At 50.2% G+C, this 25,895-nt stretch overlaps 10 protein-coding genes across 10 annotated transcripts; 4 read left to right on the top strand and 6 right to left on the bottom strand.

Annotated features, from left to right (window-relative positions):
* Positions 1-16: 16 nt before the first annotated feature.
* On the top strand, positions 17-920 carry T310_0608 (ADP ribosylation factor A (Eurofung); the record flags this gene model as incomplete). Its single annotated transcript, XM_013476518.1, has 5 exons — positions 17-91; positions 168-206; positions 285-368; positions 466-789; positions 894-920. The coding sequence occupies 5 exons, from the start codon at positions 17-19 to the stop codon at positions 918-920; spliced, it is 549 nt and encodes a 182-aa protein (XP_013331972.1).
* Positions 921-3,073: 2,153 nt separating this feature from the next.
* On the top strand, positions 3,074-5,998 carry T310_0609 (uncharacterized protein; the record flags this gene model as incomplete). The annotated part of the gene is made up of 9 exons (XM_013476519.1): positions 3,074-3,334; positions 3,389-3,520; positions 3,572-3,588; positions 3,639-3,895; positions 3,943-4,017; positions 4,074-5,352; positions 5,409-5,547; positions 5,607-5,809; positions 5,866-5,998. 9 exons carry the CDS (start codon positions 3,074-3,076, stop codon positions 5,996-5,998), a joined length of 2,496 nt encoding a protein of 831 aa, XP_013331973.1.
* Positions 5,999-6,962: 964 nt separating this feature from the next.
* Positions 6,963-7,911, bottom strand: T310_0610 (Protein rer1; the record flags this gene model as incomplete). Its single annotated transcript, XM_013476520.1, has 4 exons — positions 6,963-7,123; positions 7,215-7,508; positions 7,594-7,711; positions 7,843-7,911. The coding sequence occupies 4 exons, from the start codon at positions 7,909-7,911 to the stop codon at positions 6,963-6,965; spliced, it is 642 nt and encodes a 213-aa protein (XP_013331974.1).
* A 612-nt stretch (positions 7,912-8,523) lies between these two features.
* T310_0611 (Enoyl-CoA hydratase) lies at positions 8,524-9,630 on the top strand (the record flags this gene model as incomplete). The annotated part of the gene is made up of 4 exons (XM_013476521.1): positions 8,524-8,674; positions 8,760-8,897; positions 8,972-9,517; positions 9,581-9,630. 4 exons carry the CDS (start codon positions 8,524-8,526, stop codon positions 9,628-9,630), a joined length of 885 nt encoding a protein of 294 aa, XP_013331975.1.
* A 76-nt stretch (positions 9,631-9,706) lies between these two features.
* Positions 9,707-12,437, bottom strand: T310_0612 (Catalase; the record flags this gene model as incomplete). The annotated part of the gene is made up of 9 exons (XM_013476522.1): positions 9,707-9,769; positions 9,990-10,011; positions 10,106-10,158; positions 10,223-10,232; positions 10,544-10,597; positions 10,740-11,986; positions 12,046-12,225; positions 12,282-12,334; positions 12,416-12,437. The coding sequence occupies 9 exons, from the start codon at positions 12,435-12,437 to the stop codon at positions 9,707-9,709; spliced, it is 1,704 nt and encodes a 567-aa protein (XP_013331976.1).
* Positions 12,438-14,070: 1,633 nt separating this feature from the next.
* Positions 14,071-15,285, bottom strand: T310_0613 (uncharacterized protein; the record flags this gene model as incomplete). The annotated part of the gene is made up of 2 exons (XM_013476523.1): positions 14,071-15,089; positions 15,279-15,285. 2 exons carry the CDS (start codon positions 15,283-15,285, stop codon positions 14,071-14,073), a joined length of 1,026 nt encoding a protein of 341 aa, XP_013331977.1.
* Positions 15,286-17,208: 1,923 nt separating this feature from the next.
* T310_0614 (Triacylglycerol lipase) lies at positions 17,209-19,039 on the bottom strand (the record flags this gene model as incomplete). The annotated part of the gene is made up of 2 exons (XM_013476524.1): positions 17,209-18,777; positions 18,833-19,039. 2 exons carry the CDS (start codon positions 19,037-19,039, stop codon positions 17,209-17,211), a joined length of 1,776 nt encoding a protein of 591 aa, XP_013331978.1.
* Positions 19,040-19,563: 524 nt separating this feature from the next.
* T310_0615 (VPS9 domain protein) lies at positions 19,564-21,818 on the top strand (the record flags this gene model as incomplete). The annotated part of the gene is made up of 2 exons (XM_013476525.1): positions 19,564-19,916; positions 19,982-21,818. The coding sequence occupies 2 exons, from the start codon at positions 19,564-19,566 to the stop codon at positions 21,816-21,818; spliced, it is 2,190 nt and encodes a 729-aa protein (XP_013331979.1).
* A 767-nt stretch (positions 21,819-22,585) lies between these two features.
* Positions 22,586-24,010, bottom strand: T310_0616 (uncharacterized protein; the record flags this gene model as incomplete). Its single annotated transcript, XM_013476526.1, has 1 exon — positions 22,586-24,010. One exon carries the CDS (start codon positions 24,008-24,010, stop codon positions 22,586-22,588), a length of 1,425 nt encoding a protein of 474 aa, XP_013331980.1.
* Positions 24,011-24,486: 476 nt separating this feature from the next.
* Positions 24,487-25,806, bottom strand: T310_0617 (uncharacterized protein; the record flags this gene model as incomplete). Its single annotated transcript, XM_013476527.1, has 1 exon — positions 24,487-25,806. The coding sequence occupies one exon, from the start codon at positions 25,804-25,806 to the stop codon at positions 24,487-24,489; it is 1,320 nt and encodes a 439-aa protein (XP_013331981.1).
* Between the last annotated feature and the right edge of the window lie 89 nt (positions 25,807-25,895).

Raw genomic sequence — 25,895 nt, forward strand, 5'->3', positions numbered from 1 at the left:
ACATCATATTCTTACAATGGGAGCCTCGTTATCTCGACTCTTTTCATTGTTTTGGTCCAAGAAAGAGATCCGCATCTTAATCCTGGGTCTTGTAGGTCATCGATCCATAGACACGCGACCTCTTGTGAAATTGGGCATGAGACTGATACGTGCACTGATGACTGCAGGATAATGCTGGGAAGACGACACTATTATACAGACTGAAGGTGTGCAATAGACATGAAGTTTGCGAGGGACCCCGAGTCGCGCAGAATCGCTAACTCCACCTGTTCGCGTGTATTTAGATCGGCGAAGTGGTAACGACAATTCCAACCATTGGGTTCAACGTCGAGTCCGTGACTTATAAGAATCTGCATTTCAACGTTTGGGTACGTTCAAACTCTACAGCCTCTGTCCAGAAACACGACACGGGGTCAATCCATAACAGGTCGAACCTCCCATACTAATGCTGCTGAGTATTCTTAGGACCTGGGAGGCCAAACGTCTATCCGTCCATATTGGCGATGCTATTACGCAAATACGGCAGCCGTCGTCTTCGTCATAGACTCCACCGATGTCGACCGGCTAGGGATCGCCGCGGATGAGCTGGCAGCCATGCTGAATGAGGAGGAACTTCGTGACGCGGCACTTCTGGTGTTCGCCAACAAGCAGGATCAACCTGGGGCCAAGGGCGCAGGCGAGATATCAGAGGCATTGAAGCTGGGAGAACTGCGCGACCGAAACTGGAGCATCGTTGCCTGTTCTGCTATTGACGGCAAGGGCATCAACGAAGGCATGGATTGGTTGGTGGTAAGTTTGCCGCCCCAGAGACTCGGCCCCTGCATCGGGTCTATATTCGCCTGCCTTTCATCAAAGGTGTTGGCATAGTTTGATGCTGATTCCTCGTAAAATAGCAAACCCTTCAATCGGAAAACGCGTGAACGCGGGCGTACCTGGTGTCGTCGGATGACTTCAGCGTCATTAATATCCTCTGGCTGCTTTTGGTCCTAGAGCCTGACTCCTTTTCATCTATCTCTCATGTCGTTTCGGGTCACCGTATAAGCCCCTGTCTTTTAATATATCTGTGGTGTTCTTGGTTCTGGTTCGACCAGCCCGGCTTATCGAATATTTTTAATGAATCTTGATATATATCTTTTAACTACTAGCGATGAGCAATATCCACTTCTGCAGCAAACCTTTATTCTCCATTCTGATTGTCTTGGAGCAAGAAAGCAGGGCCTTTTGGTGTCTCGGGTGCTGCGGGTTCGTTTCTCACAGCTAGATTGACATGAAATAGAGCTAGATCGACGGGTCCAATTTCGTGTTGTTAGCTGCATCAGTTCCGTCCGGTGGGCTGTATGGGAGGATACGCATAGAACGCAGACGCTACGTGACCTTGGCATTTGTTAGCTTGCATCGGCATCCCGAGTACTGCTAAGTACGACAATACAGCAACGGCCCGTTCCAGTTAATAGGACTTGATAGAAGAGTAATCATCCGCGCAAGAAGGGTTTCATTGAATCCGACACGTCACAGAGCTCAATTGTTCCTTTTGTGCCTCCACTTGTCTTTCCTCGTCCCTTTTCTTTCACTCTCTCATACTTTTACAGAGGTCACCATCGTAGGCAATCTGCGGAGATCATCCAGGAACGGCGTATTACAAAAGGCTAAGTGCTCATTGACGATTCAGAAGCACGTGCCTATCACATGCTGGAACTGCGCTGAGATCGATACGATTATTCGAATTGTTGAGCAAGCCTGTCCAAAACAGGAAGAGGCGCGACTAGACACTAGAATTGGTGGAGAAGATACAATCGTGGTTAACTAGTCAACTGGACACATACTCAGATTGAATTTGTTGAGAATATCGATTTGAAAAAGCATGTGAAAGTCACGGAATCGTCCGAAGTCGGAGGGTCCAATCACCCCCATACGGAGTAAGGTGTACTGTTCCTTTTCCTCTGCCAAGTATTTTCTCGCCATTAATGTTTATTATGTTTATCGTATGTATTGGATATTGTTTCCGCGCTGCTTTCTTCTTTTCTGATGGATCCTGAACATCTAATGGAACCGTGCAATTGCAACAATAAGGGTCCCTGGGAAACAATCACGTGCATCTGAGGTATCTCTCTGCTGCGCTCCAGTTCTTCGGGACAACGGAACCATTATTGACTATTGTAATCGGGTAAAGAGAAAGAAGACATCGGTCTTCTCCAGCAAGTTAGTAGCTCCTCTTTCACTCCGGAGTCCCGGATGTTAGATAAGTTAGATACTAGTTAATCCGGCGTATGGAGTAATTACGGAGTACGGTCGATCCTGTCGAAGAAATGAGACTAGCCCGATTGTCCTATCACCTGCTATCGACGCTATCGCCAGGGGCAGACGGCGGGCAGTCACGAGTGGCCACTTTTAGGCTGCTGCACGGGACCTCCGCCAGCGATGCGTCTCCGATGCAGTCGGGGTGTCGTGGCAGCACCCGCGCCTGTGATTGGCTCCCGCAGAGAGAGCTTCCGGCAAGCTCAACCGCCAAGCGCGCATATCGACGGTCTCCACGCCCACTGGGGCAGTCGACGCTGGCACGCTCCATCCAGACCATTGTTGCACATGCCGGAGACACGCTCTCCTACTTGATAGATTTTTTGTTGGGATTTCTCCATGGGCACGATGGAGGCCTTGCCAGCCAGGTCGATACGGCTGCTTCTCTCGATCGATATAGCAGAGCCAGGCACCAAACCCGCATCTTCTTCGGGACTAACCCACGCATCCTCTGGGACTAAACCCGTCGCGTGCTTTCAGACCCGTCCTGTTCGACATGGCAAGCCCAAAAGCCGCTCCTTCTGAACCGGCGACATGCATGTGTCGCCCTGATAGGGCATCGTGGGATGTCTCGTACTTTGTATGGATCGTCCTCAGCCAAATCCTCTGAGCAGAGGGGCATGGTGGGGCAGACCTACGATGCTTGCTTACTCCAGCATATACTTGAAGGTGCTCTACCTTCACGAGCCCGTCTTCTTTCCTGTCAATTGCTTCTCTTCAGCATCTTCATCGCTCGTGGCGTTGTTCACTTCATAGTACGCTCAAGCACTCCATCACGATGAGTGTAGTTGATACGCTTCACTCAAAGCTTGGCCTACAAGGCGCAGGCTCCCCTCATATTTCCATTGGCATCGCCGCTTTCTTAGTCTGCGCTCTCGTTGCCTCTGTGCTCCTTCTGTCTTTACAGAAAGACAAGGCTGAGAATGTAATCGTGACTTATGCGAAGTTTGTGTATGCGAGTTTCTTGAAACCTCACGAGCGTGATCGAGGCGGTGAAGGCGGCCAACAACATGCACTGGAGAGCTTTTACCGAAGCCAGGTACGCGTCGACAAGCAGGCTCATCGATCAATCACACGCTGATGGTGACAAAAGGCAAGCGCTTATGATGCGACCCGCAAGACACTGCTCCGTGGTCGCGAGGATATGCTCGGACTTTTGGCTGCCCAACTTAAGTTCAGAGAGGTGCAGAACAAGCTCTCTGCTGGAAAGCCCGTATGGGTCGACGTAAGTGCTTCTGTACGCTGGTGGCAGTCAGTTATCGCTAACCGGTTCTAGATTGGTGGAGGAACTGGGTATGTTCCCCGTACGTCCTAAGATGCGCCCAATTCTGACACTTGGACAGGTACAATATCGAGGCAATGAACCAATTCCTTCCCGTGGAAACCTTTTTCTCTCACGTGTACCTGGTGGATCTTTCTCCATCTCTTCTGGAGGTCGCGCGGCAGAGATTTGCACGTCTTGGTTGGAAGAATGTCACCGTGGTTTGCCAGGATGCCCGCGAGTTCCGCCTCCCGGGTGTGTCGGAGAACGGCGCATCCAAGTCCCAGGAAGGAGGTGCTGATCTGGTGACTATGAGCTACAGCTTGTCGATGATTCCAGGTATGTCCTCTATGGCTATCAACGTATCTTTATACTAATAAATGCAGACTATTACAGCGTCGTTGATTCCTTGACCAAGCTTCTGAAACCGACCGGTATCATTGGAGTCTGTGATTTCTACGGTACGCTTGCCGAATTATGACCGTTCTGCCTTCTTGCGGCTAATTGGCGATTATAGTGCAAAGCATCGTTGACGTCTCGTGCCGAAACTACACTGGCGGCGTCTTCAACCGGCATGTCAACTGGCTTGGACGGGTGTTCTGGCGGGCGTGGTTTGATTTTGACCGCGTTGATCTGGAAGCTGCTCGTCGAGACTACCTCGAATACCGCTTTGGAACGATCATTTCGGCGAGCGGGCGAAACTATCTCCTGGGAGGAATACCCTACTATATCTTCCTTGGATGCCAGAAAGACATCGCGTCGAGCAATTCAAGCCGCGAGGCTATTGAAAGGCTGAATGCGTCCTTTACGGAGTCCCCGTACCTGTCTCCAGCAAACCATCGAAAGGAGATGAACGATGCTGTCGAACGTGCTACTCCTGAGATCCGGTCCAAAGCCTATGAATCTGCCGTGGTCAACCTGAGCTCCAATCTTCCCCTTCCGTCTACATTCTACCAGAATCACCACTACCGGATTTATTACAACGACTTGCTACCAAAGCACACGCAGTTTAACAACGAATACATCTACGCTTTCAACTGGGAGGACCCTCGTGTCGACCATCGTTTGTTGAACATCACGAGTGATGACGTTATCCTGACCATCACTAGTGCGGGTGACAATATTTTGGACTACTTACAGAAGAACCCCAAGAGAATCCATGCCGTTGACATGAACCCCAATCAGAACCACCTCCTCGAGCTTAAGGTCGCTTGTTTCAGCGCTTTGCCTTACAAGGACGTCTGGAAGATTTTCGGTGAAGGAAAGCATCCCGAGTTCCGTGAACTTCTGATCTCCCGGCTCAGCCCACATCTCTCCAGCCAGGCTTTCCAGTACTGGCTAGACAATACCAATGTTTTTACGTCCAAGTCTGGAAAGGGCCTTTATGAGACTGGCGGATCACGACACGCGATTAAGCTTGTGCGATACTTGTTCACGGTGTTTGGCCTGTCGGGGAAAGTCAAGAAGTTCTGCGAGGCCCCGACTCTGAACGAGCAGCGGAAAATGTGGCCGCAAATCCGAGGTGTCTTGCTGAGCAAACTTCTCAACTGGGCTGTGGTTGGAACGGAATGGTTTGCCTGGAAGGCCGCCGGAGTCCCACCGGCTCAGAGAAACATGATCATTGACGACTACCTCAAGAGAAAGGGCCTTAGCGGTGTGAAGAAGGGTTCGGACGTCAGTGGTCGGGCTATCCGGGAATATGTAGTCGATACGTTGGATCCCGTTGCCAAGGAGACTCTGATCAGCAACGACAATTACTTCTACTACCTGTGTCTCCAAGGACGCTACTCGCGAAGGTAAGTTATATATCCTGCTGATAACTTTGCATTCTTCAGTAGCTGACTGGGTCTAGTTGTCACCCAACATATTTGACTCCTAAGGCTCACGTCAAACTGTCCGCTCCTGGAGCCTTTGACGGTCTCCGAATTCACACCGACGGGCTTGATGAGGTTATTTCACGCATCAAGCCGGGAACTTTGACCATTGCAGTGGTAAGTGCGGGGTGTTCGATTCCAGCTCTCCTTGATTAGCGCTCACAAGCACATCATAGGTGATGGATTCAATGGACTGGTTCAACCCCAAGGAAGATGCTGCAGCGAAGCAGGCCCGAGCTCTTAACCGTGCCCTGAAGATCGGCGGCCGCGTCTTGCTGAGATCCGCGAGCATCGAGCCATGGTACATCAAGGACTTCCAGGACAACGGCTTTACTCCCCGTCGTGTGGGAGCCAGATTCCCGGGATCATGTATCGACCGGTAAGTGGGCCTTTGATCTGAGACCAGCCCTCTTCAGGAACTGACGGAGGACGCAGGGTGAACATGTACGCCTCTGCTTGGATTTGCACGAAGACCACAGAGGTGGACGCCAAAAGCTCGGATCCTCCGCGTCCAGTGAGCGGTACCACAATTGGACGATCGAACAGCGTTGACCACCTCGAGATTTAAATTTTCTGATCTGCCCTCATACATATACCCACGTCTCTTCCTATATTATTAAGGAGTCTCACGCTGCTTTTAGATGGTGTTTTCTTTTGGCATGAGTTTCATTTGCAATGAGTTGATATCGATTTTTCTTTCCTTCTTGTACATACTTATGGATGATTCTTTTGCTTTTGGTTAATGAAGATATCCGCATAGTATAGCTAGTCTCTGCTTCTTACACAACAAAAAGTTGACCGTTGTCAAAGTTATGTGATTCGCAACGAGATACCCTTTTTGTACTGCAGTTATTTTGTGACGCTTTGGCTTTGTTCTTACCATCAATTTCCTTACCTGATCTTCTTGCAAGCAAGAGAATTAATTTCCAGGTTCACTCAGGCGGCAGGACATCAGTCTAACTCGGAGAAATCGAGCGCTAGCCCGACCTGAGCAAATTTTCAGAGAAAAAAACTGATGAAAGACGGCAGGAAAGTTCTGTACATTGATTATTATTTTTATTTTATTTAAAAGTCATTTATCCATCTATGTCATCAAAATATCCATCCTCGGTCCTCATCTTAGAATAAGGAAATAACGAACAAAACAGAACAGCACAGGAAAAAAAAACATGCAAAGAGATTAAAAATAATAAGACGATAATGAACATTCATGCCACAGGAATGAACAGCAATGGCACTAGATTTAATTGTACAGTATAACGAATCAGATTGATATTCATATTTTTTCTTCCCTTTTCCCTACCTATCCCCCTTCCCCCTACCGAGAATCCAATCCAGATGCACATTAGGTTAATCGGTTTAATAAAAAGCTTTTATAGTAAAATAAAAATTCACGTGAGAAGGAGAAAGGCAAAAAAAAGGGGGGAAAGAGAAAAAAAAGACTTGGCATTCATCGTTGACAGTAGGCCTGTCGGATTAAAAAAAAATGACATCGATAACTGGTCGAGTCGCTGCAGAGCAGTGACCTAAGCTTAGCTGGGAAGTCCGGATTTAGCGTTAAAGAAAGAAAGGAGCCGCTTGCTCTCATTGTTTTTTCCCGGGCCTAGTTCAGTTCGTTCGTCATTTCTTTTTAATTCCGGCCATATCTCGTCTTTCCAATGGTGAAGGGGACATAGCGGTATTTGATCATGTGCTGGATCTGTCGTCGCACTGGTAGAAGAGAGGGAGCAATAATCAGTACCGTTTGTTTGTTTGTTAAAGGATGACTTTTCGTCAGAACTTACTCGTCAGGAAGAAGAGGATCAGCCAGTACATCACCAGCACCGGCCAAAAAACGGGAATGTCGAAGAAGGAGAACCATGTGCAGACGAAGGCGATAGTGATGGCGCGGGTGGCCGAGTGCCAGAACTTGAATTCGGGAAGCCGTCGGATGAATGGGCGGAACTCGTCGTCCTGCTTCGTCGGCAATGTCGCCTCACCGTCCTCCAACCCTTCGTCTTGAGTGAGGGAGGGGTCGAACTTGGGCTGCAGGAAGGCGAGGAATAGATTCAGGAGGTAGATGGCCAGGGTGTACGCGACTGGAGAAGACACCGTTGGTCAGCATAGTTAATTCCACGCATGAGAAACCCCGGACAGCACAGCATTGGAGAAGCGTGTCCGTACCGATATACCATCCCTGTGCAAGAATAATTCTCAGGAAGAAAATAAACAGAAAAATGGCGGTGCCGATCCATCGGTAGGCCGTGTAAGGTGTGACCTTGTCCAGATAGGCTTGATATTGCTAGAACACATCTTCGTCAGCCAGAGGAACAGAATTGTCGAAGCGGATCCAATCCTCATTTGTGCAATTCACGGTGCGACATCACCACTCCGCTTTCTCTCCCCTCAAAGATCGCGTCACGTCATACTCACCCGGGCAAGTTTTGAAGTGTGAGCCGTCACGGCGGTAAAAGGAGTCTGCTCCGGCTCAGCAGCGTCCATTGTGTGTACAACACAAAGCAGGTGATGCCGAGACCTAAAAGTATGTCCAGGGTAAGAAGAAGGGCTCCTGAGATTGTCAAGATCGCGCAGCGCAGCTGACTTCCAGCAGCGATTGTGCGTGTACGACAAGAGAACGAGTTGACAGCTCACTGGCAGACTGGCTGGCAGACTGACGATGGCCGGCTCCGGCCTTCCTAGCGTTTTCCTTTTGCCGTTAACGAAAAGTGTCCAGAGCGCCTGTACCGCCTCATCGTGCTGCACCGCCACATGCACGCCATAACCTGCACCAGCCACTACAGTCCACCATTCCATGCACGTGAATGGCCTGCCATGACTTAACCAGATTTAGTTAGAGCGGTATCTGATGCAAACAATGCAAATACAGTCCACATGTATGGAAGACTCACGTGCCCGGTCGGGTGGCTGCGGCTTACCTCGGAGCTCGGTCGGGGATCCGCGGAGAAGGGTTGCGGGGAGTGTTTATTGTCTGGGCAGCTCCCAGCAAGACGATAAATTATATCACAAACGAACGTCTGACCCAATTCCAAGTTCTGAAGGGTAAACCCGAGCAGAAGTCGAAAGAATTCCTTCCATTCAGCCGTTGCTCTCATCATGTTCTACTCGCGGTGTTCGCGACTGGTCGCCTCCAGCACCGCCCGTCCCTTGACATCATACCTGTCGAGGGTTGGCCGGCGCTACTCTTCCGCGTCTCCTGCTTACGAGTACATTCTTACGGAGAGCCCCAAACCAGGTGTTGGATTAAGTGAGTAGTTTCGAGAGACAATGAGTGCATGCATGTATGCATACTCTGAAGCTATGGCGGCTGACTGAGTTCTGTCTGTCTCTAGTCACTCTGAACCGCCCCAAGGCCCTCAATGCTCTGTCGAGCCCTCTGTTCAAGGAATTGAACGATGCCCTCACCAAATACGATGAGGACAAGGACATTGGAGCCATTATCATAACCGGCAGCGAAAAAGCTTTTGCTGGTGAGGAATTCCCCTACCAACGATTTCGAGTATTATTTTCGCATACTGATAGGCCCATGTTCTCTGAAAAACAGCCGGTGCGGATATCAAGGAGATGGCCCCCCTGACCTTTTCGTCCGCCTACTCCAACAACTTCATCGCGCCCTGGTCCCATCTGGCCAACAATATCCGGAAACCGGTCATTGCGGCCGTCGCGGGATACGCTCTCGGTGGAGGGTGCGAACTGGCCCTCATGTGTGACATCGTGTACTGCACCGCCAACGCGACGTTCGGCCAGCCGGAGATCAAACTGGGCGTCATCCCCGGTGCCGGCGGTTCGCAGCGCTTGACGAGGGCGGTTGGGAAGAGCAAGGCGATGGAACTCATCCTGACGGGGAAGAACTTCAGCGGCAAGGAAGCCGGCGAGTGGGGTGTCGCTGCCAAGGTGGTTGACGGCGGCAAGGATGAGCTTCTGGAGGAGGCCATCAAGACGGCGGAGACGATTGCCAGCTACAGCCGGGTTGCTGTGACGGCCGCCAAGGAGGTCGTGAACAAGAGCCAGGAGCTTGCCCTGAAGGAGGGTGTCGACTTTGAGAGACGGCTGTTCCATGGCCTGTTTGGCACCCAGGATCAGAAGATCGGTGAGTTTTCTCTCTTATTGGTAAACATAAATATATATAGTAAGCGACTAATCCCGTGTCCAGGTATGACTGCGTTTGCGGAGAAAAAGAAGCCGGAATGGACACATGAGTAAATGTAATATATACTTTATCTATTATTTACAGAAAAAATTTTATGATATTCCGTACGTGTCAGGTTAATGGCTCAGTTCAAGAGCATGTATCATCACGAGTAGTTTGTTGATCTATACTCGAAGTAGGTTCTTGCTGTAGCTATCGACGTAGCCACAAATATAATGCAATCTTGAAACTATCTGTCCTACTCAGATGTGATACATGTGCATGTATGCATATGCGTATGAGTTGAATTGCGCTGTCTGTAGACTGCTTAACAGACGCTAATTCCAAGGAGATTAATTAATTGATCAATTAGGTGCATATTTTCTTTTTTTTTTCTTCTTTTTTTGATGGCGACGAAAGCTACATAACTAACCACCAAATTGCAAATAGAAATTCTATAAGAGAAACAAAATTAGGTAGCATTCAAGAATACACGACTTAGTACTCATAAAGTTCTCACGTTAGCTCCTATATGTGTTGTGTACATACCTGCCTAAATTTAGCTCACCGGTTTTGCGGGGTAAGACCGTATGGCGTACAAACTAACAGACTAAATAACACTCCTGGTATTAGTTAAAGTCTGTCCTAGAATTGCAACATACAAACTAAAGGAATTCTAGAAAAATATAGTTAAAAATATACAACCTATAGTATAATCATCCCCTGATCCGATTGGATCTGATCACATCACTTCTCGTCTGGTCTTATCATGCCTTCTAAGAACGTGATAATGAATAAATCTATATATTTCCTAGTTAGGTACTAGGAAAGACGTACGTATTTACTTGATATACGATGTGTGTACATTTAAATAATTTAGTGAATCGTTACTTCCCGCGCATTTATATCAAGTTGTGTGGTAATACCGGTTTATATTTCGTTCCTTTCTCATCACTGCGTTACATTACTATGTGATCACTGACTTACGGTATCATAAGACTCAGTCGAACAGACATTTCAATTGCTAAAAGAACGAGGTATCTCATGAAATTCGCTGATATCAGAAAAAAAATTCCCAATTTCTTGTCCCAATTTCATTTCACAAGTAATAACAATTTCCTATCTCTTAAAGGATGTCACCAGCATTCTTGCTACATAACACAACTTGTTGATAACTTCTTACAAACGCGCCGCAGGGGTATCCTTCGCCAGGGCCTCAGTAGCCTTCTCGATCCGAGCACCCAGGTCCTTGTTGATGCGGTAGAACATCTCGTACGTCTTCTTGCGGACCTTCTCATGGGCATTGCACAGGTGAGTAGACACGTTCTTGACGAAGTTCTCCTGCTGGCCAGGCTGGCGACCAAGCACGTGCCAGAGGGCGTTGGGCTGCACAAAGTCCTCGTCGGTGACAGGGAGCTGCGCGGTAACAACCGAGCCGACCCATTTCTCATGCTCCTGGCTTGCCTTGACCGGGCGGTACGTGAGGGGTCGGAAGCTGGACGGGTAGTTCGGGTTCGCGCCATAGTTGCCGTTCACATTCATCGCGCCGTCACGCTGGAAGGGGTTGAACGCCTTCAGCGGGCAGTTGACGGGGATCTGCTGGTAGTTGACACCCAGGCGGTGGCGGTGGGTGTCTGGGTACGAGAAGAGACGAGACTGCAGGACCGGGTCGGCCGAAGGCTCGACACCAGGGACCATGTGAGAGGGCGAGAACGCCACCTGCTCGATCTCAGCGAAGTAGTTCTGAGGGTTCTTGTTCAGAGTGATCTTGCCAAAGCGGCGCAGCGGCACCTCTCCCTGAGGCCAGACCTTGGTCAGGTCGAAGATGTTCCAGCGGAACTTCTCCGCTTGCTCAGGGCTGAGAACCTGGACGTAGCAGGTCCACGATGGGTACTCGCCTCTCTCGATGGCGTTGAACAGGTCCTGCGTGTGCCAGTCAGGGTTGGTCCCTGCCAGCTCGATCGCCTCTTCGTTCGTGAAGGTCTTGTTGCCTTGGTCGGTCTTCACGTGGATCTGGACGTAGTTAAAACTGCCATCGGGCTTGATCCACTTGTACGTGTGGCCTGAGTAACCGTTCATGTGGCGGTAGGAATAAGGAGTGCCACGGTCGCTGAAGAGGTGCATCACCTGGTGAGCAGACTCCTGGTGGGTGGACAGGTAGTCCCAGAACATAGTCGCATCTTTGAGGTTGGTCTGAGGGTTTCTCTTCTGCGTGTGGATGAAAAGAGGGAACTTGGCTGGGTCGCGAAGGAAGAAGACAGGGGTGTTGTTGAACACCCAGTCCCAGTTGCCCTCCTCCGTGTAGAATTTGATGGCGAATCCACGGGGGTCACGAGCGCTGTCAGCAGAACCCTTCTCACCACCGACGGTGGAGAAACGCGTGACGAGCTTCGTCTTCTTGCCCACACCCTTGAGCATATCAATGACAGTCTGAGCAAGTACAGTCAGCCTCTTCCTTTCCTGGTCTGTTGGCAGGGATTTCAACCCACAATGTCGCTGATATCGTCGGTCACCTCGAATTCACCGTATGCTCCAGCGCCCTTAGCGTGGACGACACGCTCAGGGATCCGTTCTCTGTCGAAGTGGGCAAGCAAGTCGATCAAGTGGAAGTCCTGCAGCAGGAGAGGTCCATTAGGACCAACTCGCTGGGAGGCTTCCGGGTCGAAGACCTAGCTCATGTCAGTACGAGTCGAGTCCTAATGTACTGTGATTGGTAAAGACGAACCGGACAGCCATTGGATGTGGTGTAGACAGGCTTTTCGTTGTAACGGTAGGTCTCTGAACAGTCGCAGTCAGTAGATGTTGCTGACAAAGACCTTACTCGTATCTCTTCGGGCTGTGGCTACAGAGCAAACATACTGGGCTCGTCGTCGGCACCCATGGTTGGCTATCACTACTAGGTGCGGTGTATCTAGCTAGAAAACACAGGTTTTCAACTCCAGCAGATGGCTTCTGCAAGAGGGGATGAAGCTTCGATAAGAAAATGAGAGGACGGCTCGGTCGGATACGGATAGCTCGAGGGACTGGGGATTATATATGGGAAACCACATTGCCTGGGGTGGGGTAGGGAAGACAACAGTTTGCCATGGAGAGGAGGGAGAGAGTTCCATGCGTTCCGCAACCAGCCTTGTCTCTGCATGGATCATCGAGCCCATTGGGGTTAAGCCTGTGGGGAGTGCCCTGTCTGCTGCAAGATGCCTCGCTGAATAGGGATCAGGCGATTTCAAGGATGCCCTCTCTCATAGCTGGACTAAGAGTATCAGTGTGGTCTCGGGGAAATCGGGATGGTCCTGATGCCGCCTCACCATCCTTTGAGGAGAGAAGCTCGACGCTGGCGACCAATCGACGATCTCCTGTCGACTGGGGTAGCGTATCCAGCGCCGCAGACCGTCCTCTTGCTTTCTCCGCATCAACATGGGCTGGTACTACCCCGCACAATGTGGGACCTAGCTGTGCCAATCGCAGGCCTGGTGAAGGTAATACATTGGCCGATGAGAATGGCCACAGATGCTTGTTGTCCGCATACATACGGGGACATGAGGAGCAGCTCACGCCGCATCCTGGGAGGAGAAGCATCAAACGATTGGCTTCGTTGGAGACGATTGTGTCATACAGCTCTCCAGACCACAATTTCTTTGTCAGCACCCCGCAGGGAGGAGGGCCAAGTCGAGCGGTGGACTGTTAAACATAGGGAGAAGTCCAGGGTCTCGACCTCATTGCTGACATACCTACGAGCATCGTTTTGATTATTTGGCAAGCCACTCATTGGACAGTCACGCTAATTGCGCCAATTCACCCAGGCTTCGACGTCAAGTTGTTGGGAGCTGGCGAAGATTAATCGGAATTCGGAACCCTCCGACAGCGGGAAGCTCACGGAAGAGACAACCCCAACGATTTGTTTCGCGGCTGGTTCATTGCAACCACAGAATCGAGCAGGGGTCGCTTCGTACACTCTTATGTCAGTATTGTTCAGGCTAAGTTCAATGTCCGCAGTGTTCTATATCCAGAGCTCTGTACCATGTTCCAGTTCAACAGATACAAGGTCTATCAATCTGATCAACCAGTCCCGAGATTAGCTCGAGAGCGGAGTGCGGCGGGTACCTGTACCCCACATCAACTAAATTTCCCCGAATTGCTGTTAATTTCGGTTCCAGCCAACCTGGGAGCTTGCCTGGGTACCTGAGGTGTCTCCATATGTCACGTGATATACTTCCGCATGGCCCACTCTCTGTTGACGTCAGTTGCAGTCGCATGGACCTTCTCTTTTAAGTAGCCAATTAGAATGTCAGCCAGCGACAGAGATAGATGTACTTGGATATCGATTGTTACTTGACTCACCAAAAAATACAAGAGATACGGGAGACAGAAAAAATATTTAAGGAAAGAAGGAAAAAATTCAAAAAAAAAATAACGTCATAAAAAATATTTGTTTTCGACCCGAGATGGTGATTCACTGTTTTTGTTTCTTCCTTTGATGCAATTCAATGTTCCCTTTTCCAAACTCTTTACTCATATTATTTTATTCTTCTTCTCTTTCTGGCAACTTTTCGAACTACTACCTCCAGGTTCCTCTGACGTGACAATGGATCCCAGATCCATACTCCTTCTGCTGGCAAGGACTCGCCCGTCGGCTTTCCTCTCTCATACCGTTCCAGTGAGCCATTGATGCCAACAACACCCCATACGAATACTGCCACATCGCGAATGGTTTCCAAAAAGCTTTGAGAATGGGCGCCGCCCTTCGATAAACTGTTGTTCGATTCTCCGGACGGAGGAGTCGCCGCCGGATCGGATATCGCACTGGCCGCACATGAGCTATTGTATCTCGGATATATACTCTGGTGCATTGGTCGTGATGCCGGCGGAGTTTCGTCCCAATGGTTAACGGGTTCACTCGAATACGGTTGAGGGAGGATCGGATGGCTTGCCCACGGCGAGGCGAAAAGCCCACTGGCGTATACAGGTCCTCCACGAGCCTGCTGAATAAGGTATGGAATCGGAGGCCGGGCCCGTCGGAGCACAACAACGAGGCCGTCTGAAGTGCAGGAGACAACGGCCTCGACTTCAATTGGAGATGCTGAACTTGAGTATCGCTGATCCTTCGAGCTGCCGCCTCCATGCTGGACGTCTGGCAGTCGTTGCGCTGTGGGGGAAATACCGGGGTCGGCTGCTACATCATCCTGTAAAGGATCTCGATACCAAAAGCGTAAGTAAGCGATCGAGTTATTCGCCTTTGCACTCTCAAGACAGTGCACCGCATCCTTGAGACAGTCCTCTTGAATGCAGTAATAGAAACTCTTCGACACCAGCTGCCGCGGGGTGACTCCCAGGATTTCGGTGACTCCATTCGTTGCAAACATGATCGTCAGCGTTCGCGTAAAACGGTTGAGGAACAGAGCGGCACGGGGCTCAGGCGGTAGCGTCCGTGGTAATTGAGAAGATTTACTTGATATGTAGGTGAGCATGTGGTAACGAGGATCCCGTGGCGATGATGTGAACAATCTTCGGATAATGGGAGCATCGGCAGCTCTTTCTGGAATAGATAACAAAAAGTGTTAGTCAACACATTCGAAAAAGACATCGCGTGTTTCTTCTTTCACCAAAGCATAGGTTCCAAATGTATCATCACTTACTTTGGCTGGACGCTCCTTGCCGATAAATGCTCGTGCTGGCGACCAGGACATCGTACACGACAGAGAAGACACATTCGCAACAGACCCACGAGCCATTTTTGTGCCTGATCCGGCAGTATTTCAACACAGCAGCTTTATCCAGCCGCACACCACGGCCGTGGATACTTCTGGCGAACGGAACCTCGTCAGGGTGAAAATACTCCCAGCAGGACTTGTTGACCACCTCGTGAGGCAGATAGCCAAGGATGTCCTCAATCGAATCTGATGCATAACGGATACAAGCATCCTGGCTCAAATCTGCCTGTTCGCATTAGCCTCCAAAGGATAGAACAAATCCGTCGTCTTCCGGGACGGGGGAGCTTGCCGTGGATAGAAATAAAAGTGATATCCATAATCGAGTAGATTTGCAGACGACAAAAGCAAGAAATATATCCTGATCAATTTGAGGGAAGATGAAAAATTTTGACAAAAGGCTGGGAGCATCTATTATATAGCATGTGATCTGCGCCAGTTACCCAAACCTGGGTATGACGTACTGTACAAGGTACCAGCCAAGTGGAACTGGTACCAGATGCTAACGAAAAGGCGAATCCAGGACCTTCACCCTCAGTTTCATCTCTTCAAACGAGACCTCAGAGACGGACTGGGTGTTATCGAGGTCCAGGGAAATGAGGGGCATATATTAGCAGTTCGTTTCCTGTCAAGCATCGCCGTGAGCTGCAGTGTCGTACAAGGAAGGAGTCCAGTTATGAGCTAGCGACCAGGTTGATGCACCCTCGGCCGTTGAAGAAATCTGATTCGTGCTTCCGTCAAGAACTCCCACTTTTGTTACGCCGTTTTTGGTCATGACAGAAAATACATCGCAACAATTAGGTAGAGACTCTAATTGTCAGAGTCCTTTTTCTTTGAGCTATCTGGCGTAGCGAACGTTTTTTTTTTCTCTTCGAGTCTGAAAATCTAGATCAATTGAGTAAGGGGAGCGTGAACGAGGTCTTTCGAGTTTCAAGTATAGTTGCTTGGTGCTTCAATCTTTGTCGCACCGACAACTTGCAAACGCAAAAAGACTGGCAAAGAAAAAGTCATGAATTAAATGCAATCTTGACAATTAGTTAATTGTCATAGGTCAGTTTGAAAGCTAGTGGCCGCAGTCGACCTGCGTCAAGCAAACGAATGCAGCCATTCGCAGCACAGTGCGTTCGTACAGTTCCTCCGCACTATTGTGGGGTTTGGGCAACCACCAAGACGTCATGCAGCAAAGCTCCCGGCTGTGGTATCACTTTGCCATGGAGACAACGATTGTTGATTGCTTGCTTGTGCAACTGTTGTTGAAGTTGAAACATTGGATCTGGCTGGACCAGCGGCAGTCAAATTGACCGATTGACTTTGAACTCATTGACTCAATTCATCCCACTACCCGGATCGACTCCAAACGGTACTACCCGAGGTTGAACCCGACTCAAATTTGCTTTCTCCAATCCAACATGCAATCAGATTATCCAAAGCAAATCTGGCTCCAGACAATGTAGCCTTGCAGGGAAACCGAAAAAAGAAGTTGTTACTCTAGTTAAGACAGTAATGCATGTGATCATTCGCTAGATGATACGATGGTATCTAGTAATTCCCTCTGTTTATAACGGCTATCATGCGTCCCGCTTAATGCGCACTGATTTATCCCAATGCAACCGATGCTCCGAACTGACCTCTTGAACAAACCAGAGTCGGGTAAACCAAAAGACAAATCCTTGCATGCTCCACATATCTCAAAATCTGTATAGACAAAAACGGTGACAACGCCTCAGGTATCGACATTACAATGAAGCAAAAAAAAAGTACCTCTTATGGGGTACTCTTGACGCAAACTTTGGTCTCACCTCGCGGACAAACGGCACCAAAGGTCAAGACGGATAAGATAGGACCATCTTCTCAAGGGGGAGATCTATTTCTGCGGAGGCTGAGCTGATGCAATGGCATGATAGTTGGAGATGGTGGATTGAGAAGAAGCTAGGCGTTTCACATGTGTTAGGAGATGGTTGCAGTAGGACCAGAAGCGGCCGTTGCCGTACTTATCGGATCGCGGCAACCGAACCAACCAGGGTTCTTGCACGTTGTAGTTGTGGATGTTGGTGCGACAGTATGTGTGATTGAAGGCGCGGGAGTGGCGGTAGCGGTTGAGGAGGTCGTCGTGGGATCTTTGCACCCGAACCACCCCGGAGTCTTGCAAGTAGAAGTCGTTGTCGTTGAGGTGGTCGTAGGGATTGACGTAGTGGTCGTAGTGGTCGTAGTCTCGTCCAAGCAACCCCACCAGCCAGGAGTCTTGCAGGTCGATGTTCTTGTCATTGTCGTCAAAGTCGCAGAGGTAGTAGTTGTAGTGGTTGATGTGGATTCAGAGCCATTGCTTCGGAAAAACTTCCAGAGTTCACAGTCGTAGCATTCCTCCTCCGGTGCGCACGCTGGAACCGTGTCGTATGCTTCCAGGACATCGGTTATCACCGATTTGATCCGGTGAGTCCCAATTCCAACCCTCCATCCCTTGTCTTCGACCGTATCATAGACGCACATCAACCCGGTATGGCATGCCGATTCCATGGCGTACCCACCCCATGTGCAAACGGAGCTGGCACCATTGCAAGTCCCCATAAATACTGGATCTGCAGTATGTCCAAAATGATATGCGCCGGTGTATTTGCGCGTTTGGGGGCGCCTAGGATCGTGCCCCGGCGGAGCAGGGAGACCCAGTCGGCCGGCTGGCAAGGCTTCTGGAACCGCCTCAAATGTAACAACAGGGAGTCCAAATGTCAGACCCAGCAAGCTGGTCATTGCACCACCCAGGGAATGGCCGGTCAGCCAAACCTCAGCGTGTGGGTAAATCTCGGTCACATTGGTATACAGATCGATGGCAGCCCGATAATATCGGTGTTCATCGAGAAGAGCTTCAATGATGCAGGTCAAGTTGCCCGTATATGCAGCTGTCTGGCAGTCGCACACTTGCCGCCACAGATACGAGCCTCCTTGGCCGCAACAACAACTGAAATAAAGATTGTCGTTGATCTTATCATTTGTAGTGGTACCAGCCCCATCGAACAGAGCGGGTGAGGTCCCCTTCAGCGAAATGACTATCGTGCTGTTTGTTTCATCAGCGTATATGTGACCCCTCAAGCCATCACTCTGCCATCCAAAGCTTGAAGAATAATTAAACCGGCCGTTGATATCCTCCCAATCTCCAGTTCCAGGTTCCTCGATATAGTCGTTCAACGTCATCTTCGCAAACGTTAAGACGGTTTCCTTGTCTGTGACATCCGGGCCTGAGATGTCTTCCATAACCCATTCCGATGGTGATAAAGTGGCAGCTACCCCTGACGACCTGGCAAACGCTAGATGGTTTTCGATCACCGATGGACGCCGATCCGCGAGTCTTTGGATTGTCATCGGGTTCGACAATGCAACTAGAGGAGTGGGAGGTTCAGTAAGAGGCTCCGGAAGCCCTGTGTCTTCCGACACCACCCAGAGCCGCGTGTCTGGCTTGACATCGAGTTTTCTGTGGAGTTCAGGGTACTTATATGTTCCGCGGTGATAGATGTGACGTAGGGACTAAGAGGCGGTGAGTATCTAAGAGAGCATATGGGGGTCCTCAAAGACATCATACAAACTGATGTCTGCCCGTGAGGGGCCGTGTATCGTCTCCTTGAGGGACGTTTGGAGGTAGGATGGGAATCTCATCTGATGGCAGGTGATGTAGAGGGTTGAGCGCTGCGACGAGACCCGGGAACCCAGCGCAGATCGTGAGAAGCAGTCCAGCGATGGACTTTGACCGCAAACGACGTCTCGTGGAGCCTTGTGAATGTTCTGTCATTGTGAATAACCGAGTATCAGATAACAGAAATACAGACAGCGTCTATTGATTCGACTCAAGGCGAGCCGGTCAGTATCGGCGTCCGCGATGACGCACGGTTGCGAGTCAGCCGCCTTATCAACCGTATCGCAGGCGGTCAGAGTCGTCTGCGCACGTGACCAATCATCTGAACATGTCAGCTTGGCGCCGAACTTCCCGTTTCGGAGCAGGCCGGACCAACTGACACCGTTGCAGCTAAGGGCGGACATTTGCAGCAGGAAATGCAGGTGGGCAGATAGACCGGGGATTCACACCATTGACTGAGGCGTCATGGACTAATATAATCTCCGTGGAGTCGTGGTTGTGTTTATCAGATCTCTTAATCCCCGTGTTGTCGCTCTCCCGAGTCCCGCTAGCTGCTGGAGCTGTGCACGCGGACCCCACGAATGCAGCCATCTTGAAGACGGTCAGCTGCACCTCACAAAAAGAAGGGACAAGTGGACTGTTGTTCTGAGTGGTTGCAGGATCAACCACTCACAAGAACGATGTCGTCTACGACTCCATCGGAGAATGGGTCTAAGAACCCCAGGGCTCTTCATCCGACTAGGTCTTTTACCAGGATGGAGACGCCGAATGTGAGCCCGTTTGCCCGGACCAGGGCAAAGACAATCCAAACTCTCAATACCCCGGAAACTTTAGATGCGGATAGTCTTCCATTGTCCTCATCTCCGGACCATGACGATGCGTACGAAGGACCGGATATCTTCGAGAAGAGGGATTCGACCGACTCCGACATAGGAAGCGCTGCAGGGCAAAGTGAAGAGCCTTTTGGGCTCCCACGAGGCCTAAAAGATGGATCAGACACGCTTCCAATCGAGTTAGCGAGCTTGTCTGACAGGTACAATTGAGGAATCTGAATTCTTCGTGGATGGAAAATTTCGCTGACACCTCGAATGCGATTAGGTTTGTTGAGTCCTTGAGCGCCAAAACTCACCCTTCTCCTCCTTCGATTGATAAGATTTCGGCGATGTTTCAAGAGTTCTATGTTCGCGCAGAATCCCATATAGCAACGCACATTTCGACACTTGCCTCCCGCATCAATCGGGATGCCTCTCCTTCCAAATCGAACGACGGTGCGGCGGACAAGGCCGGGACAGACCATCAGATGCTCACGGCCTCGGAAGTGACAGAGAGAAGAAAGGCACGGAAACAACTGGCGTACAAGCGGGTTGCGCTAGAAGAGACTGTTGAACGACGCGTGTGCGAGAGCGTTTACAGTAAAATCTGGCGCCACAAAAGTACCTTGGATGAAGTACGAGATGAGAAGCTGCGTTCCAAGACTGCAGCGTTATCATTACTCGGAATCACCCTGAAGGATCTTGGCATCGAGGTCCCTACGACAGATGAAGAGAAGCAGGAAGAAGCCAGCAAACGGCTTTCTGCGGCCCGCGAGAGCCTGATGAAAATGAATGATGAAAGATACCCCCTCGGCAAACTTCAACATTTGATCTCTGCGCACAAAGCAATTGTGGACACTCTGACGATTCTTCTTCCATCCTCATCCTCTGCTGATGAGATCCTACCTACGCTGATTTATTGTCTCATCACGTCTCCGCCGGAAGGAATTAACGTCATCAGTAACCTGCTCTTCATCCAGCGATTTAGATCCGCAAGTAAGATGAATGGCGAAGCCGCATACTGCTTGACAAATCTCGAGGCCGCGATCAGCTTCTTGGAGGATGTAGATCTATCCAGCTTAAATGCAGAAAATACGCCCGATGGCCAGCCAAGACTCTTGAACGCCATGACAACCCCGAATGCAGAAAAGCTCGATCCTCTTCGATCCGCCAAAGAGACCTCGCAGCCAGCGGTAACATCAGCCTCTGCAACCCCTGAGTTCTCGAAGCCCGCGAAGGAAGCAGCCTCTGCCAGTTTACCCAGGGCGCAGCTTTCTGTGCCGTCTGCTCAACAACGACGCCTGAGCAACCTGTTCCAACCCCCCGCCAAGGTCCTGGGCGCTGCTAATGATGCGGTGCGAAATACCGCGGACCAGAGCCTGAAAAATATCAGTAACACCTTAGACAACAGTTTCAATTTCCTTTTTGGCCGGCTCAAGGAGATGCAGTCGAATCAACGAGGTGGACCGGACGGTTCACGGCCAGTGGTCCCTAAGACTCTAGATGAGGCTCGACGCCTTGTCACCAGCCCGAATATCCTCAACGACAAAAGCACTGCAAACGAAGATATGTCGATAAAAGATGATAGATTACGGCCCGAAGATAGACGCAGAGGCCGCGTCGATGGCCGACAGAGCCCTCGAGACAGGAGCGTTGACAGCACCAAGAGCAACGATAGCACGCGGAGACCTCTTGCACCACGCTCAAATTCGCAAAAGGATCAAGCGACCCCAAGTCCAAGCACTGGTGGCTCCATCTTCACCCCCAGCTCTGGCTCCACACCACTGGAGTCGATGAAGAACTTCAGCAACACGTTCAACCCACTGAACCACATCCCCGGGATGATTCGCGGGTTTGGTCGCAGCGCGCCTGAGACGCCAGCAACGACCAATATCCCAGAACGACTCAGACCTTTGGCTTCTTCCACTTCCACTTCCGATCACCCACCATCAACAGAGTTGGCGGGGTTGTCCAAGATCGACCCCCCGATTAAGCGTTTCCTGGAAGTTCAGGACGCGCAGGACCTCAAACTGGGCGAAGTGGCCGAGCTACTGGATGACTATAAAAGACTTGCCACGGCATTACTCAATCTTGGCGTGTTGAATGGGCGAGCTGATCAGTGATCATCATGCCAAAAGTCTGTGTTTTTTCACCTGCATTCCCGATGGCGTTGGTTATCTTTTTAGTCGAGCGGTATGATACTCCGGAAAGGGACGGGGAGCTTCTTTTCTTTTTGTTGTCATTGTAGCTTGAACTCTTGAATCATTCCTTTATTATTCTTCATTTATTATATTCATGGTTTTTTATTCTGTTTCATCGCCATCATCCTAGTCAGTCATAGGCATAGGCACATTGGTGTGTACTGTATGTATGTACATGTACAATATATGTAGTCATGTGTAGACAAAACATGACTTAAAATGAGCTGAGCTGGCTCTTTCTTGCTGGCCCTGACCCTGTCCTCCTCCCTCTCTTTCGGAATTGATCGATATAATGAGGTATTGTAGAATAAACCAGTCGCGCTATGAATGAAACCTTTCAGAAAAGAATACGATGAGACGCCACCATGCATGGAAGGGGGAAACGAAACGTATGCGCTAAAACGATGCTTCTTGGGAAATGACAGGAAAGTTGAAAAAAAAAGGAGTAAATTGAATTGTATGCAATTTGATGCAATTGATGCGAGGGTAGATAGATAGACAGGTATCTATTTATGCGAATGAGAAAGAAGATATGCATAGTCGTGATATCATCAAAGATGAGCGAGAAAGAAAGAAATAGTAAAGGCCGGCGCGCCATTCGTGGCTGGCCATGCTCACCCAGCAAGCAGCAACGTAACTAGTTCCAGAATTTCTGGAGGACGACAAGGGGGGAGGTGGTGGATGTAAAGTCAATGAGCTGCTCCACGCAACACCTCCAATCCCCCCTCTTTCATCTCGGCGAGCTTCCTGTCAAGATCAGCGTTGTTCTTCTGAATTTGTTCATGTCTGCGTTTGATCTCAGCCTCGAACAAAGCTGCCGTCTTGCGACGTGCCTGCCGCGCGTTCTTGATCTTGGTCAGCATGTTGCTGAATTCGGTGATGAGCTGATCGCCAAATTCCTCCCATTCCGTAATGGATAGGCTGGAGAGGTAGGCGTGGCGCTCCGCGTCCGATAGCGTCTGGACATGAGCGACTTTCTCAGCCGCGGTTTGGGCTTGCTTGGACTGAGGTGGAGATGATGGCTCTGGACTAGTAGTAGGAGGAGCAGGAATGAAATCAAAGGGCTCACTCTCAAGATCCGAGAATGATTTCTTCTGAAGCACTTCTTGAGGATAATCTAGTTTGAACCGGTTTTCTCCCCGTGAAGGTGAAGCTTGCTTGGTAGCTTTAGACGGCTCTGGTATCCGGATATCAAGGCTGTCGGTGTCGTCGATATCTTCGTCGTCTGTTGTATCCAGAACACTACCGGCTCTGCGGTTGGGATTTTCTTCGTAATAATGTGACGAACTTGAGTCTTGCCTCATATGGTCCTTTTTCTGGGGACTAGTTGTCGACTTCTGCCGGCTAGGCGGCTGTGGTCGTGGTCCACTGGCCCGACGAGTGGGAGATTGATATATAAGCCGCTCATACGGACGCTCATTCTTGAAGTTGAAGCGGTTCTGGGGAGTAGTTGCCAGGCTTTGCTTTCTATACGGCAACCTGGTGGGCTTCACCATATCAGGAGCAGAGATAAAGCGAGTAGAGGTGACCTTTCCTCCCTCCGTCCGGTCTGGGTCCATCCGAGAAGGCGTCCTGGTAATCATTCTCGATGGATCCTCTCTCCGGCTGCTCGTCGCTGCTGCTCCTGCAGAGCGATAAGCTTGAGAAGAAATCCAGTCCAGCGTCTGCGTTTTCTCATCATCGGCATCCCCATCACCCGGGGAACCAATTGAACGTAACTGGTCCTCCTCGGCGTTGAAGTCATCAGAATGACCAAGATCGGAGTCTACACTCCCGTTCCAATTTCGAGAAAGGCGCTGGGCGTAAAAGCTAGGACCAAAAGCTTGGTTATCCTCGACATCGGCAACGCTGGTTACGGTGAGTGTGGAATCATCCACCGCTTCGACATCCGTATCAAACACGCTTTTCTGCCTCTCCTCCTGGTGATGGGCATCCTCCTGTGGAGGTTGAACATCATTCACTAGGTAAGGTCCAGTGAATCTTGACTGTGAGACACCAACCCCAGTTTTACCGTCTGGGACCTGCCTTGACGGACGTTGCTGGTTGGATACATCTCTCGTGCCTGGGTGAAGCTGATCGGCTTCCTTTGCGTGGATGTAATCGCCCACGGCCATGATTGCTCAGTTTTCGCCCAAGATGAGCTAGAGCACCCGGCACTGACGAGGTTAATGGAAATCCTCCGACATCATGACTCCCGTTGTTTATTTGTTTAGATGGGGCGAGCGGATGCACCGCCAATGTTTGGTTCCGCGATATGGAAAGTTTATCGAACGCGGTTGCTCCGCAGTCTGTTTCGTTCCGCGAAACCACGTGACTGCTTGATGGCGGATTCGGGCATCAATCGAGTACGACTATTACTGGCCATCAGGGTAGCTACTAAGCGTACCTTGAATTTTCTTCCCCAGCCAGATTCACCTTTATTACGCGGTAGATTGATATTGAATTATGCACTTTGCAGAAGAGCCAATGACTGCCCTCATAATCCAAACAAAACGGAATTATCATCAAATGACAGGCTTAGAACCAGCATCTACGTTGGAAGGCTCCGAGATAGTGCTCCCCGGATAGCTCATTGTAACTCCTTGAGATATCAGCTAAGAGAAGTATCGTTGATGTGAAGATCCTCAAAAGAGTGTGATACGCCCTTACTGCGCATCTCAGCTTTCTCGAGAAATTCCCTTGACCTTTCCCGTTCTGCGTCCCTTTTCTCCGTTGCAAGTCTCTTCTCCCGTCTCGCTATCATTGCTTCTGGTGATTCCTCCATGCCCATGGAATCCTGGTCGCTCAGTTCACTCGTGTCATCCTCGCCCTGCGGCACTGAGGATACAAAAAGATCTCCAACCCAAAGTGCCACCATGCCACGGAGTCTTAGCAACTCTGGGCTGTCGGAATACGGAGGGGACACGAGCAATTCATCCATTCGCGCTGCAATCTGCTGCGCTTCTTCCAACTCCTTGGATCTGATACCAGCAATGAGATCGGATTTTCTCTTGCCTTGCTCCTCAGCAAGATCAGACTCTGACATCGCATCATCTTCTTCAGATGGGCTTTCCGAAGCTTTGTCGTTGCGGTCTTGCAGTAGTCGCTCCCTCGCGATATTACTCTCTTCCTGGACGACGTAGATCCAAAGACCGAACATGGCGGGATAGAAATCCAAGGAACTCACGGATTCTGGGGATGCTTTGCGATATGGATACTGAAGGATGAGCCTCTCGTAGTATGCTTTGGCTTCTTCGAATCCTTTCCTGGTGAAAAAGGGCCTAGCGGCACTGATTGTCCTTTGGGCGTCCCCCTGGTTATCTCGCTGGCTAGAAGCGTGCGGGTTAATTCGAGAATCCCGACGAAGGAGGATCTCAGCGCCTAGACCCCATCTGCCCTCGTTTCGTACGTCAATAGGATGGCCAGCAATTTCCTCCCGCAGGATCAAACCCCATGCGCGTCCAGCTCGAACGTAATCGCCTTCAAGGAGGCAACGATGCAGGATGGCTGTGAGGACAGCAAGATGTCGAAGCCGTAGGTTACCTTGCTGCGCGGCAGATTGCGGGACATATAGAGGAGGGGAAAGGGTGGATAATTTCTTGGTGTAGTTCTTCCTCAGTTTCTTCCCAGATCCGTCTGCTGCTGCATGAGGGAAGTGTCCGCCAGGAAGCTCTTGATCAAACGGCTGGCCCGCAATGCGATACTGATGAGCTTCTTCCGGGGACAGCACGAGGGTTGAACTTCCACCCGTCGTTATTTCAGGGCCAGACACCACATCTTGGACTTCGTCTTCGCTCTCGTCCTCATCACCCCACTCATCCTCTCCCCTCCGTCGTTTCCTCGGCTCGTACTTGTTCGTCCGAATGCTCTGCGGCTGCTGCCATGGCGCGAGGGGCAGGGAGAAGAGCGATGCCGAGGGGGAAGAGGTCATGAAATCCGAGACGTGGTATAGCTTCCGGGACAATCGATATGGACCGTCATGGCAAGCTGTAGAGGTTCGGGGAAAAGAAAATACCGATG

This window comes from Rasamsonia emersonii (assembly GCF_000968595.1).
Source record: "Rasamsonia emersonii CBS 393.64 chromosome Unknown ctg1118621759686, whole genome shotgun sequence".
NCBI lineage: Eukaryota > Fungi > Ascomycota > Eurotiomycetes > Eurotiales > Trichocomaceae > Rasamsonia > Rasamsonia emersonii.